The sequence below is a fragment of the Lacerta agilis genome, chromosome 8 (assembly GCF_009819535.1).
Source record: "Lacerta agilis isolate rLacAgi1 chromosome 8, rLacAgi1.pri, whole genome shotgun sequence".
Lineage (NCBI taxonomy): Eukaryota > Metazoa > Chordata > Lepidosauria > Squamata > Lacertidae > Lacerta > Lacerta agilis.
The window spans coordinates 2,756,196-2,771,102 of record NC_046319.1 but is presented as its reverse complement, the minus strand read 5'-3'; the positions used below and the strand labels follow the sequence as shown (position 1 = coordinate 2,771,102).

Sequence of the window (14,907 nt, the reverse complement as noted above, 5' to 3'; positions counted from 1 at the left end):
CCCTGACAGGGACTCAAGGCACCCTACAGCTAAAATTTTAGTTCATTCCCTTTATCTGTTGAAAGTGTTGTACATGATACCTTCCCTCGCACATTTTTTCTTTACAACAATCCTGTGAGGTAAGTTCAGCGGAGAGGTTGTAATTGGCTCAAGGTGACCAATGTAGACATGTATGGGACATCTATGTGTGCTGTGGGATCAAACGGGGGAGAAGCTTCCTGATGTAGAAGAGGATGTCCCTATTTACATCAGATAAATGTTGGAGGGTATGCTATTGACCTGTAGCCAGTGTGGTGCAGTGGTTAGAATGCTGGACTAAAACCTGGGAGACCAGGGTTCAAATCCTCCCTCAGTTTAAAATTTCTCTGAGATATGCTTTTACAGAAATGTTAATATTGGTCCTTGTGAGTTGTGTTATCTTATTTGTGGCTTGTACGGTGCCATTATTTTATTTGATTCTAGTTTGTTTGTTTTGTTTTGTATTGTAAGATGGGCGCAAATGCCGAATAAACATCTACCTATCTATCTATCTATCTATCCCTCAGCCATGAAGCTCACTGGGTGACCTTGGGCCAGTCAGTGCCTCTCAGCCTAGCCTACCTCACAGGGTGTTGTGCAGATTAAATGCGGAGGAGAACCATGTGTGCCACCTTGAGCTCCTTGGAGAAACAGGTGGGATATAAATGCAATGAAAATAGCCAGTGCTCACCTATACTAGGGTTGATAATGATAAAAACAGCAATGAAGAAGCTACAAATATTGGCTAAAGCTAAATTTGCAGCAAACATGGGGCAGTGGGAGCGGGAGTGTAATCAAGTAAACCGTCTGAGGAATTTCAAGGAAGGCTGGAAAAGATTCAGTTCAGGGGTTCAGCACATCCTCAGCTTGAAGCCTGAAAAACGAGGACGTCTACAGCAGGGGCCCAGGGTGGGGTTCTCTGCTGTGACATGTTGTACACTTACCACAAGGTCCTCCATTGCAAGGACCTTCGTATTCTGAATTTCCTTGAGCTTCCGAGCTTCTTCAGTGAGTCGTTCAAACAGGGCTCTGTCGTTCTGCAGGGAACACCAATAGTTCAGATTGGCTAGAGGGCAAGGGTGGGAATTCGCGAAAAGTTCCCTTGATTCGCTCTCCTCCTCCCCTTGTGACCTAAGCCTTATCCACACTATACATTCAAAGCACTATGACACAACTTCAGTCATGGCTTCCCCCAAAGGATCCTGGGAGCTGTAGTTTGTTAAGGGTGCTAAGAGTTGTTATGAGACTCCTTATTCCCCTCACAGATTTCCCAGATTTCCCTGCAAAGAGGGTACAATTGCTAAATCACTCTGAGAACTGTATCTCTGCCTTCTAACATCTTCCAGCACCCTTAATTTTTTTTTATTTTTAAGAAAAAATAATTTTTCATTTTTTTCACATCACACATAAAATATAAATTCTTGCATTGCAGGGGGTTGGACTAGATGACCCTTGGGGTCCCTTCCAACTGTACAATTCTATGATTCATTGATTCTATAACTCACAACATATCAACCACCTTGCTTAGAAATATTACTGTCAAGCTGTATATCACATTTCATATCATATTTAAATCACCACCCCTTCTTGGAAAGTTGCTAGCTTTTGTCGTGTTTCTTTTAGGAAGGAGATCTGTCCTATATTAGGGCTATATAGATTGACACAATAATTATAGTATTTGCACGTAAGTCACCTTTAACAAAAACAAAACAGCCATTAACATCCTGCATAACACCTCTCACAACAAAGTTTGACAAGTTACAAACTAATATCCCCACTCCCCTTGCTTTTGATGTCCCTGTAGGGTAGGCAGTATTTGTGCATGATAGCCCTTAAGATATAATAACCTATTTGTAGATATAATAAGATATAATAACCTATTTGTAGATAGCTTACAACATGTTTCCTGCAAATCGGGTTTTACCCTGAGTAAGAGCACGTGTTGCGATCAGGACCTGGCAAGGCATATCCCTTCCCTTCCAGTGGGGGTGGGGCTGGCAGCCAGCTGTAGCAGCTATAGGTCAGTGAGGCTTTGCTGGGCAAAGTAAAATGTAGCAATTTGTGATGGACAGCTTAGCGTCCTATATATTCTTCTGCACGCAGGGTGATCTCTCGCTTGGCTTCGGCTTCTGATCACCCATCCCGCCCCCCCTCTTTTTCTTAGGCCTCTGCGCTTCACCTTGCCACTGCCTGTCATGGGGTCGTCTGCTTTGTAGCAGGGGCCCAGTAGGAATTTGTCCATCTGGCTGATTGGCTGTTGCCATTTGGTTTTGCCTACTGCAGTAGCAATTTGTCACAACTTGTAAGGTTGGCGGTTAGGCATTGGTTCCTGTGTGGATTGCTGGTTCGGGCGGTACTCAACCAGAATCATGATGATGCTGGGAATTCCGTTAAAGGAATCCGGCGACTCTTATGCTTTGTCCGAAGCCCCCGGTAGGGGTTAGGGCCGTAGCCAAGTCCCCGGGACCTCTGGGGAGAGGGTAGCGTTGTATCCCCCCGCTCCTTAACTCTCCTCAACGGCATTCTCCCAATCGCTGGTTCTAGGCCAGCCTCTGTCCCGGTAGGACAGTAGTCTGAACCAATGCCTACGCAACCACTCACCGAATTTGTATTTAAATAAAGTTGTGGCCTAAATTATTGCCAAAAACCCAAACAAAAATTATGTCTCCTGTGTCAATTCATTGGGGGAGAGACTTGAGGTCCTCGATACGCAAGTACAGAATGTAATCACCGGTGTCTCCTGCTTAAGGATTGTTGCAACAACTTTGGCTTTTATCTGGTTTACCCAGACCAATCACATTGAAAGATAGGACTTTTAGCTCATCAAGGCTCCCCATTAACTTTTACAATTAACAGTTATGAAATTCTTTCATTTTGGGGATATGAAGTACCAAGTGTCATAAAGCCGCAAAACCCCAAGGGCATAGAAGAGTTGTGGTTGAACGTGACAAAAACTGTATAGAAAACACCAACACTTCAAATAACAAAAACTTCAAATCTGATTGCACAGCAAATGACTCCGGAGTGGGAATCATCTCTCCCCAGTACTTTAGGTACTGGCAACCCTTGAACCAGGGGTCAATCCACTAACTGCACCCTCCTCCCAATCACGCATACTCCTGCAAAACTTAACTATTTTTTTTTTTTTTTTGACTTCCGGCGGCTGGCGCCATTGCGGATGGTCCTGGGTTGCTTCGGTGGCGAGGCACCCAGTTCATCCCGGGGGTTAGGAGCCCTGCAGCCGCATGCAGGGCTCTGGTTGGGGAGCGGGAAGAGCGTCCCGCGCCCTGGGCTCCCCGGCTATGCCCGTTGTGCTCCGAACCCTTCCCCCGCGCCCCCTGTAAGGGGGGAGTGGGGGTGAAGGGACCACGGAGTCGGGCTTCAGGGGATATGCCCCAACCGGGATGTTTACATGCGGCGGCAAAGTCCGTGAGGAGCGTCTCTGTTCTACCTGTCATTAAGAAGTTGCTAAGAAACCAGAAGCTGTGAGTAATTGACTGACTCTTTGTACTTCGGGAAAAGCTCTGGGATCAAAAGAAAAGGCAGCCCGCCTCTCTCCCTTCGGGGGTTGGAAGGAATTAACTCTTTAAGTGACTGCTGCTACACTAATCACTTGAAAGTGCTTGGAATTTGAAAACTGACTCTGTAGAGATTCCCTCTCAGGGGTTAATTGAGGAAAAATATCTCCATTTGAAGTTTTGGTCTTTATACTCTGGCTTCGGAAGAAATGGCGGCGATTTGGAATTGCGCAGGAGAAAATTGAGACAAAGGAGGAAAAAGACAGGAAATGTAATTTGATACCCACCTCCCTTCCCCGAAGATGTTGGACTTTGCGCTCATGCTGGCACAGAAGGACTGGGAGGTAGAGGAAAAGCTCACTGTCTTTCAATTGGAGCTGGCTAATCGAAAATTAAGAGTCTTGTGTGGGATTATAAATGGAAATAATCTGTATTCCACAGAGGAGGCTTTCCAAAAAATCTACTCAATGGAAACAGACTTTTGCAAAGAGCTGGAAGATGTGCTGGAAGGATGGTCTGAGATGGCAGAGCAAATCCGATTGGAACAGGGACTGTTTTCAGGGGGTGGCAGAAACCCTGAAACGGAAAGTTTTTTAATATCTAGATTCCGAGGTGGCAGCTCGGGGTCGAGGGACAGAGAATTAAGATTTCTACAAGAAGAAGAATTTTGGTACAAAGCTTCGGAGAAGCTCAGAATGCAGAGGATGAACATCTTGGAGCTCGATGCAGGGTTTGTTGTGGTTGTAACCTGGATCTGTGGACATTCAGAAGCATACAATAGGGGATTCGGTTCTGGTGAAAGACAGGAGAAGACAATGGACAAAAGGGGAGTGGGTTGAATTAATCATTGTATAACATAGATGGTCTGCCATGGTATCCGAAATCGGAGTGTGAAGTTTGTTAAATAAGTTTATTTTAAATAAGTAAGGAGATATTGAATTTAAGTTAAAAGCAGCATGCTAAATGATAGAAGAAATAAGTTTAGCTCTAAGAATATTTGGTTAAGTTTTAGGTTATAATGCAAAAGATAAGACAAAGGTGTTTTTTCTTTCTATATCAAGATAAGTTAAACTTTTATGGAGAAAAGATGTTAAGGAGAAAGTGTATTGTATTAAAACCGAAGGTGTATAGGCGGGGGAAGTCAAGTGTCAAGATTCGGAACTAGAATTTTTTTTTTTTTTTTTTTTTTTTTTCTATAGTAAGATATACAGATAAGAAGAAGAATCCTGACATTATGTGTATGTGTATTTGTATTTGTGTTTGTTTTGATATTTGTAGGTGTGGGGGTTGGGTTTATGTTGTTTTGTGAAAATGCCAATAAATTCTGTTAAAAAAAAAAAAAACAAAACTTAACTATTTTTTTTTTAATTTTTGTTTAATCTCTTTAAAGTTATCATTTGTTGCTCAAGTGAAAGAAGTAAAGAAAGAAAATAGAAATCAAGAAGCAGAAATACTTCCTACAGTCTCGAATCAGGTGAGCATTTGTGGCAATTCTTTCTACTCCTAGTGAGATAATGTGTTTCCGTTCTTTGAAAATGATGCGTCTTCATGGTCCCTGTCTCTCTTGCCACTTTAAACCAGCTTCTTCCTCTGAGGAGTCACTCTCTCTCTCTCTCTGCATTATCAGTTTCACGGGGTGGGGGGGGTGGAAATAAATGCATGATTTCTTCAGCCTCTGCATGCATAGAAGCTCTATGTTCTACACCACCCACAGTCGCTATAAGCTGAAAGCCCACCTGGAGCGCGCGCACACACACACACTTACTTTTTGGAGCTGCTCAGTCAGTGTAAACTTTATTCTGGGATCTGTTGTTAGATTGCAAGCACTGACCTCATCTATAAGTTTTTTCTATGTCATCTTTGCTCACGCTCAGGTTTGGTAAAACGAGATTAAACCACAAAATCATAAACGATAAAAAGTCTTTTGCCAGAGATGAGTCGCTTGCCAGGCTGCATGTTTCTTTATTTGTTGCTCATTGTCTATAAGGTTAGTTGGTGCATTGATAGTGCTTAGGGAAGTGGGGTAAAAAACTTATTTTTTAAAAAAAGAATTTTATTAAATTTTTCTCGGGGGTAAAAAACTTAAACTGCCACCTTTATCAGGCCTCCCCTCCAGTCTTCTCATCTTTCTGCACCGATTACAAACTACAGTTCCCAGTATTCTTTGGGGGAAGTCGTAACTGCTTAAAGTGTTTAAATATTGTTTTAAAGGTACAGTGCAGATGAGGCCTTAATAAAGCTGAGGGTACCTACCTGAACCTTGCTAAGTCTCTCAAGTTCCACGGCCAAATCTTGAATGTTTGTCCTCACCACAGGGTTGTGCATCTAGAAACAAAGAGTAGCAGCAAGAGTAACACTTAGCATTGCTATAGCATTATTTTCAAGTATTTAAAGCATCCCCAAATAATATTTGGCGAATTCTCAGCAACTGATGGAGGAAACAAGAGACAGAAAGGGCTTTTGCTGTTGAATCTGCCTGCCCATACTTCAGGGATGGGTCTTCCCACACATTCCCTCTCACCTCTGCTCTGAAGTTTGCATAGTCTACCCGGTTAATCCTGCTGTCTCGGAAAGTCTCCAGGTCCTTCTTCCCTTCTGCATTTAACAGGACGATGTCTTCAAAGCGGATATTGAAATTGTCCAAGCGCTTCTGAAACTCTGCAGTGTACTGGAGCAAAAGGCGGGAAGGTGGCATAAGTGAGCACCATTACTTACATCCAAAAGAGGACCCAAAATCCCAAAGACCAGACTCAAGATAAACTCCACTGCAACCCATGGGTGCTTCCCACCACCTCTCCACAATTTCCTGTAGCCCAAGGAGCAAAACACTCCCTTCAAGGTTCAGGTGAGGGCAGAAGACAGCAGAAGGGATTATCCTAGGCTAGAAGTTCCCAAACTCTACCCCACCGCAGACCACTTGAAAATTGCTGAGGTTCTTGGCAGACCGCTCAATGTTTTTTTCCTGCCTGTTGCAGAAATTCTAACATGCTGTGCTAGATGCTGCGTGATTTTTAATTTCATTTTTCTTACTTCTTTTATTTCCTATATATTGCATGTTATTGTACAGAACAATTGCAGCTCACTCGTGCAATTTAGACCTTACATGGTTGTAGGCCAGCTGGTTGAAATTGCACAAATTAAAGCATGGACGGTGGAGAGTTTCCCTGGTATAGAAAGAGCTTTTGAGCTCTCTGCCTTGCTTAGTGGGCCTATGGTGCTCTCATGGGAACTCAGAGGCCCGCACAAGATCTTGTGAGAGCATCCCAAAGCCTGATAGGCAAGGGGGCAAGAGCCCGCTTGGTGCACAGCTCTGGAAAGATAAGGATAGTCCCACGGGGGTGGTTCCAAGAGGGTGGCTTGAGTATGTTTTTGCATCGATGCACCATCCCTGGAACATAACCCCTTATGCAAGATGTGATTGTACTCCAGCCTCCCACCCCTCCATTCTATATGCTGACCTACTATTTTCTTTTCTTAACCCAAAACAGCTTAGATCAGGCTTCCTCAACCTCGGCCCTCCAGATGTTTTTGGCCTTCAACTCCCATGATCCCTAGCTAGCAGGACCAGTGGTCAGGGACGGTGGGAATTGTAGTCTCAAAACATCTGGAGGGCTGAGGTTGAGGAAGCCTGGCTTAGATAATCTAATGGTTTGAGTGGGAAAAGTGCAGGCAGGGAGAGGCTGCTTACTCCTCTCCCTCCAGTCATTTTGCGTGGACAGGCGGAGTCCCCCAAACCCCAGGTGACCCCTGAGTGGAATAATGACATGAGACAACGTGCTATGGGATTAAAATTGGCCACAACTTTATTAAGATTCAGATGTAGGGAGACCTTGGCTCAGGCATTGGGCGTTTATCCTTCCCAGCCCCCAGCTGGGGATCTGGGAAACTTCAGGGTTATCCAGAATGTGCGGGGATTGGGCTGGCTCTGGAGAACATATGTTCAAGCAGAGAGCGCCCCGCCTCCCGTTCACCGCTGCTGGAGGGGGAGGGCAATGACAACCTCTTGGCGTATGGTCAATGCCTCCCCCCTAGACCCCTTTAACGGGAACCCTGGTATCGCAGCCGCACTTCGGAAGATGACTAAAGGATTCTGCCCAAGGCCTGAAACCGCCAAAGTTGTGACAAAAGGCAAAACCTGCCAATGCAGGGAAATTCCTTTCCAGCCCTTCAACAGCTGCCTTGACATAGCAGCGCCTGTGTACCCGTGGAGAAGAGGTTAACCTGCAAAATAATTGAGGGAGTGGAGGGTGGGAGAAGCTCTGGAGCCTGACTGCCGCTTCCCAGGTAAGCTACACCTTCTATTGTGTGAGCTGGGTGGTCCCTCCCCTTACCTGGCCAACCCCCCTGGCAACGCTTCCCCCAGGCGGGATTGGACGCTGGCTGAGGTAGGCGGAGACCACAGGTATCCATCCTGGGGAAGGCGACGCCAGCCCGAACTGGCAGGGGCCGCTCTGGGATCCAAGGGGGCTGCGTGCGACCACGCAAAAGCCACTCCCCATTTAATGTGGGGAACGGTCATCCCAGCTCAGAAGTACTCTCTCCCAAGCTGCTATTTTTACCCATGAGGAGAAAAATGCAGGAACCCCAAGGACTGCATCTTGCTAACTTCTACTCAGAGTAGACCTGCTGATATTAATGGGCCATAGCTAGCCATGTATATTACTTTCAATGGGTCTACTCTGAGTGTAAGTAGCATGGATACAACCAATGTTTATGCAACTGAGAAAGCATCTTGGACTAAAGAGGAATGGCTTAAGCAGCCTCTCCTTCTTTTGCTTAGACCTGCACCTTGCTGAGCTTGCTCTGAGTATTAGGGTTTGGCTGTTTTTTAAACGGAGGAAAGAATCACAGGACGCCTCATAACACCTAATTTGAGTCCAAGTCTCATGGGAGTAGTTTCAGTGAACCTTGAATTACGTTCAGAGATTATGCGTAGATTAAACCAAAATTTGGTTTTGTGGTCAAAATTAATAAACCGTGCAAGAAGGAGTGGCTTATCTGAGGGGGCGAGGGCAGTCCCAAAGTTCATTTTTGGTCAAACAAAACAAAGTGTTTGTTTACTGATTACATTTAAACCTTGTATTTGATTTTTTTTTATGCCTGTGGTGACAAACAATAAAATACAATGCATGATAAATAAGAATCAAAATAACCGTAACAATAAAACCCTACAAAAATAAGATAAGATTTTTAATTTAAATGCAAAAATGGCACTCAGTAATTGTACAGGAGAAACATGGGGGCAGCCCTGTTTTTTTCCTATCCAAGCCCCCCCCCCCCCAAGTGATGGAACACAATCAAGCTGCTGCCAGGGGCACTTGCTCTATTTGTGTGCTAAGTATATGGCAGCAAGGATCCCTGTGTGCTGGCGCTCCAGGCTGTGGGTGGCTGGATTAACTACTTTTGAAAGTTTAAAAGGGGAAAAAAACATTTTATACAAATGGAGGCAGCGTTGTAGCCCTTGGACCACCTCATAAGTACTTTGGATAAATAACTGCAACTGTGTGTTTCCGCATGCATCTCAAATGAATTTTCTTTAAAATTCTGCATGGAAATGAAATGGACTTATTCTTGTCCCACGTATATGATGGGCCTATCACACAGACGCCTGGTGTTCAACAGAGGAGAATGGCCACGGGTTCAAGAGGAACAGTCACCAAAGGGAACTGTGTCATTCTGCCCAATGGTAGGGCCAGCCCTACTTAGTAGGCATGTGCTTCATGTAACTTGCCCAAGTTCACAGCCTGGCTGCAGCTTTCTGAACCAGCTGAAATGCCTGAACGATCTTCAGTGGCAGCCTCAGGAAGAGCCTGTTGCTACAACCTGACTGAGATGTAAACAGAGGCATGCCTTATCCCAGCCAGATCTGACACCTCTGCTGTTCTATGGGATGAGTGTATGGGGAGGTTTCCTGTTTGCTTGTTTAACGCCAAGCAACAAAACCCCATATTTTCCCAAATACTGCAATTATGCAGCTTGAAACAAATGAATGCCAACTGGGTAAATCTACACAGTGACATAATTTGAGGGCAGAGTGCAACTAAGTTTTTTTTTTTTTTTTAATGGCTCCATCTTACAGCCATTTCACACAGGAGACGTTCCTGAGTACTGGGGCCACCCACTATTTCACTCATTTGCCTTCTAGTGGTGTCTGATTTGTTGTGCAGCAGCAGCGAGGAAGGAGGGGGGGGGGAGGCAGGATGAGCAAACAGGCATGTGGACAGCAGTAGTGCTATGAGAGGAGCCAAAAGGGTGCTTGTAGCAGCCGTCAGCAATGAGAGCTGCTACAGTCACCTGAAGATTTCTGATGACATGGAGGCTCTGTGACTGAGTGGGAGAAGAAGAGATGTAAGTTCAGCAGAGGAACCTTCTTACCTTGGAAACTTGGAGATATTTGTCAAGGGTGTAATTGTCCTCCAGCTGCAGAACTTCCCAGAGACCAGCCCCATTCTTACATTGCCTGAAATAAGGAGTGGAAACAGGTCAACCTTGCCTCCCTCCTTCCCTCCCCTTTCAGCATCCCACAATATTGCTGGCTTGCTTGATAGTTCCATCCCACTCAATGTGTGTTCTTAGCTGTTGCTCACATCGCTTTTCAAAAACATGGGTCCCATTCTCCAAATCACATCACATCTGGAGATGTGGCAATCTTATTTACAGAGAAGCACTCAGCAATACATTCCAAGAAAGATAGCAGAAAAAAATGCACTGCTTAAACAAACAAATAAATCCTTAATTTTAGCTCCTTAGGATCAACAACGCTCTTGACCTTGCTCTAGAGTCATCTCAGTAGGAAGCAAGGACAGAGCCCCAAATGTCCTGTGTACTCAAATGCCCCTTGAGTAGCCTGACAGCAGGTACACTCACTGATAAGCAGAAGTGATCTTGAGGCTCTTCTTCAGGCCAAGGTGCTCAGTGATATTCATGGAAGGAGGCAAGTTGCCAGGCATGTCAATGAACTGGAGATTGGAAAGAGGAGCAAAACATCATCTAGAGCCAATTAACGCTAACAAACCAGTGCAGGGATGATCCTTAGATATCCCTTTTCCAGCTAGTTCTAGAGGCCCACAACAGTGTGGCCTCCTGCTTCTTCCAGCCCTTGACCGCAAGAACACCTATTTGGAGAAGACCATGCCTGGTTGAGCTCCTGCTGCCCATGGCCTGGCCCACTCCTGCCAAAGGACTTGGATGGTGCTTCTGGCCTTTGGGACAGGAGCCATATGTAGCCTAATCTGAATCTTCTCTGTTGCCAACCCACAAAGTTTCCCACAAACTCCTGAGAGAGTCATCCTCGCACTGGTTCTGCTGCTGCTGACATATTTCCCCACAATGTTTGATGTAAAGGTGACTGCAAACTTCCAGCAATTCATCAATCCACCAACTGTGTGTAACTGATGAAGTGAGATCTGGTCCACAAAATCTTACCCAAATATCTCTATCTAGGAGTGAGGCCTTGTCAGCATATAATACCTGTGCTCAGAGAGCTGCAATGGTTGGCAATTTGCTACTGGACAACATTCAAGGTGTTACTATTAGTACAGAAAGCCCTTAACAACTTGGGGCCAATTTACCTGTGAGATCACCTTACCCCATATATGCCCACTCGGCCACTTCCATCTGTGGAACTGGAACTGCCACAAGTCCCACATAATACCCGTTCTACATATGCAAGAATTTGATCTTGATTTTATGTCCAGGGCAGCTGTCTACCAGCTCCATTGGGTATGCCGGCTGAGACCTTGCCTGGTTGAGACCTTGCCTGCCTGCACATTGTCTCACCAGAGTGGTACATGCTCTGGTTATCTCCCGCTTGGACTACTGCTATGCGCTCTACGTGGAGCTACCTTTGAAGGTGACTCAGAAACTACAACTAATCCAGAACATGGCTGCCAGACTAGTGACTGGGAGAGGCTGCTGGAACCATATGACACCAGTCCTAAAGGATCTTCATTGGCTCCCAGTACATTTCTGAGCACAATTCAAAGTGTTGGTGCTGACCTTTAAAGCCCTAAATGGCTTTGGCCCTGCATACATGAAGGAGCGTCTCCACCCCCATCATTCAGCCCAGACAGTGATATCCAGCTTCAAGGGCCTTCTGGTGGTTCCCTCACTGCAAGAGGTGAGATTACAGAGAACCAGGCAGAGGGCCTTCTCAGTAGTCACACCTAACTTGTGGAATGCTCTCCCATCAGATGTCAAGGAAATAAACAACTATCTGACTTCTAGAAGACATCTGAAGGCAGCCCTCTTTAGGGAAGTTTTTAATGTCTGATATCTTACTGTGTTTTAATTTGTTGAAAGCTGCCCAGAGTGGCTAGGCTAGGCTAACCCAGCCAGATGGGCAGCATATAAATACATTTATTGTTGTTGTTGTTGTTGTTGTTGTTGTTTACTACTACTACTACTACTACTTTATTTTAGTGTGGCAGCACCTACACTTTGGAACTCCCTGCCTATTGATATCAAGCAAGTGTCTCCATTAGACAAGCCTATCCAGATGTTTAGAAAGTTGATGCAAAATGTAATCTGTTTTTAGCATATTGTTATGTTGCTTTCTGAAAGTCTTAAATTGTTTTTAATTCTTTTTGCTGACAATCTTACTGTTTTACATTTTTTGTAAACTGCTTTGCAGTTCTTTACCATCAAGTATACATTTTTCGCTGTGGGTTAAACCACAGAGTCTAGGGCTTGCTGATTGGAAGGTCGGCGGTTCGAATCCCTGCCACGGGGTGAGCTCCCGTTGCTCGGTCCCAGCTCCTGCCCACCTAGCAGTTCAAAAGCACGTCAAAGTGCAAGTAGATAAATAGGAACCGCTCCGGCGGGAAGGTAAACGCCGTTTCCGTGCGCTGCTCTGGTTCACCAGAAGCGGCTTTGTCATGCTGGCCACATAACCCGGAAGCTGTCTGCGGACAAACGCTGGCTCCCTTGGCCTATAGAGCGAGATGAGCGCCGCAACCCCAGAGTCGGACACGACTGGACCTGATGGTCAGGGGCCTCTTTACCATTATACATTTTTTGAACTAAATAAGTATTGGTGGTGGGGAACCTCAGGCCAGGGGACCAAATGCATCCCTCCTGGACACTCTATCTGAAACATTGAACTCTGCTCAGGCCACTCCTACTCTCCCCAACCCTTTCCGGTCCTGCTTCACACCCTTCTTTCTTGGCTTGGCTGAAAGGTGTCCTGGAACTGATCATGCCTCTTCCTTGCCTGGGTGGAGGAGAGAGAGGTGTGTGTGTAGAAAGTAGCCTACTGGGCAAAGGCAACATGCCCATTTGTTGCTCTGCCCACTTTGCCTCTGGCACTGCCCATCACTGGACATGGCCTGCCAAAGCTTTCCCAGAAGGGAATACAGCTCTTGGGCTCAAGAAGGTTTCCTACACCTGTATAAATGACAGTGACTCTCGTACCACAGGACTCTTTGCTGTTTTTAGCCATTACTGTAACACTTTCCCCAAGTACAAAGGATTTACTGAGCTGGGTTGCCTGGGAGAGTTTTGGCCATGCTGACAGTAATCCGATATCTCTGCTCCACTTTGTGAGTTCTGAGTACAAAAGAAAGCCCTAGCCTGCTTCTTTCCCTCCACCCCTCTTCCTGCAGTTGGCTGAAAGGCAGTGGCAGGCACCTCCCTTCTAGATGGAGATCAAGTGTTAATTGTTATTTGATGAGATTTAATTCATTCATTGGCATGGTCTCCTTGTGCCCGTTGTGCCGGAGGGTGAAAGAATGAAGAGGGCCAAGAGATCGCTTAATTGGATCATTCTACACAGCATAGCAGGCACCTTCTCCTGGGTGACACACAGAGAAAGCCAGAGGGAGGAGGAAAGGGAAGGCCAATCTCGCCTGCGCAGGACTTTGTGCTCAGCAAAGGCGGGAATCCTGAGCTAAGCATGGATAGGATGGCAAGTTTTTGTGAATGGGGTTCCCAGCCTCACTAATGCCGAAGGAGGGCCATTTTCAGGGAGCAACTGGCTACAACAGGTTAATCATCCCCTCCTCCAACCTGTCAACAGGCAATTGTGGGTTGGGCAACAACTGGTATTTGCCAGGGGAACTAGTTTCTTGCCTACCCTCCTGGTCCAGCCCCACAGAAGCTTCTGCAGCTTTGCTACATCAGTGGGAAAACACCCCTCTCTATCCTTCATCGGGACAATCAAGAAACAACACCAGAGTTTAAAGACACATTCCAGTCCAGCAAGTAACACCCAGGAGAATGCAAAGCGGGAGCAGTAAATGGTGTGGCCTGGGGAGACTTCCAAGGGCCAGGAAAATAGGCTCAGAAACCTGAGGTTCCAAACTTCTGCATTGAAAGAAGCAGAATGAGAACTGGGTTGATTGGGCACAAGAACTAAAATCTCTGTGGAAGTTCTTTTGCAACAACACCAACCCCCCACCGGGAATTAATGGAATTGGTGTAAGAGCACATTGGTTTCATTACTAAAGAGAATTAGCAGGCAGGGGAGATCCAGCTTGTTAGATTTTTATTCGATGATCTGCAAGCATCAGCTGAGGGCATTGCTGCAACATGGGAGCGAGCTCAACCCGACTGCCAAGGCCACTTCCCTGATCAAAAACAAGCATCTGCATTGCAGGTAGAAGGTTCCAAGTTCAATGCCTGGCATCTCCAGGAAGGGCCGAGCCACTTCCAGGGCTTATCCACACCTACCTCTTGCCCCACTCTTTCCAGGCACATGTCATGCTACAGCAATTTATTAATTTTTTACGCAACAAAACCCCACTCTTTAGCACTAAATCAGAGCAAACATCAATTTGGGTTTTCTGTGGATTGCTGTTTGCTCTGATTGAAATTTAAAGAACAGCTTTCATGGGGAAAGGATGATCTTTAAAGCATGGAGTATGCCTGAAAAGAGCAGAGCAATGGTAAGTGTGGATAAGCCCCCAGTGATTGTAGACATTAGGGAAGAGGTGGACCAATGGGCTGACTCAGGTTTTGGCAGCTTCCTTTGTTCCATACACAGCTGCTCGGAAGGGGTCGGGGACTACAGAAGATCCTAATCACAGATCTCACATTCCCAAATCCAGTAGAGTGAATCTGGGTGCTTCCACATGGAACCTTATCCTGGGCTCACTGGTGCTCATGCATGCAAGTTTGTGCAGCACCCACATGATGTCATCCTCATGAAAATGCCATCCTATGTTATCCAGATTTACCATTTCCATGGGGTATATGGGGTATTGAGGGGGGTAGTACCTGTGGTGGGGGACACACCGTGCTCCTTCTGGAGGAGTCTGCCCATCTTTGGTCTCTACCCTGTGCTCAGCTGGCACCTAGCAGGCAGCAGCAGCCACACCCCAGAAATGGCTCCAACTGGCTGGCTAAACTGGTGAGGGTAGCCAGTTGGTCTCAA

At 45.9% G+C, this 14,907-nt stretch overlaps 1 protein-coding gene across 1 annotated transcript in view; it reads right to left on the bottom strand.

Moving 5' to 3' along the window:
* The window catches only part of PROM2 (prominin 2), a 52,197-nt gene that overhangs the window by 13,808 nt on the left and 23,482 nt on the right, over positions 1–14,907 (bottom strand). Inside the window, exons 13-17 of the mRNA XM_033159038.1 lie at positions 10,404–10,495; positions 9,912–9,996; positions 6,058–6,204; positions 5,790–5,861; positions 963–1,055 (exon numbers count right to left, since the gene is read on the bottom strand). Coding sequence (XP_033014929.1) covers positions 963–1,055; positions 5,790–5,861; positions 6,058–6,204; positions 9,912–9,996; positions 10,404–10,495 — 489 coding nt within the window. The remainder of the gene's footprint in view (positions 1–962; positions 1,056–5,789; positions 5,862–6,057; positions 6,205–9,911; positions 9,997–10,403; positions 10,496–14,907) is intronic.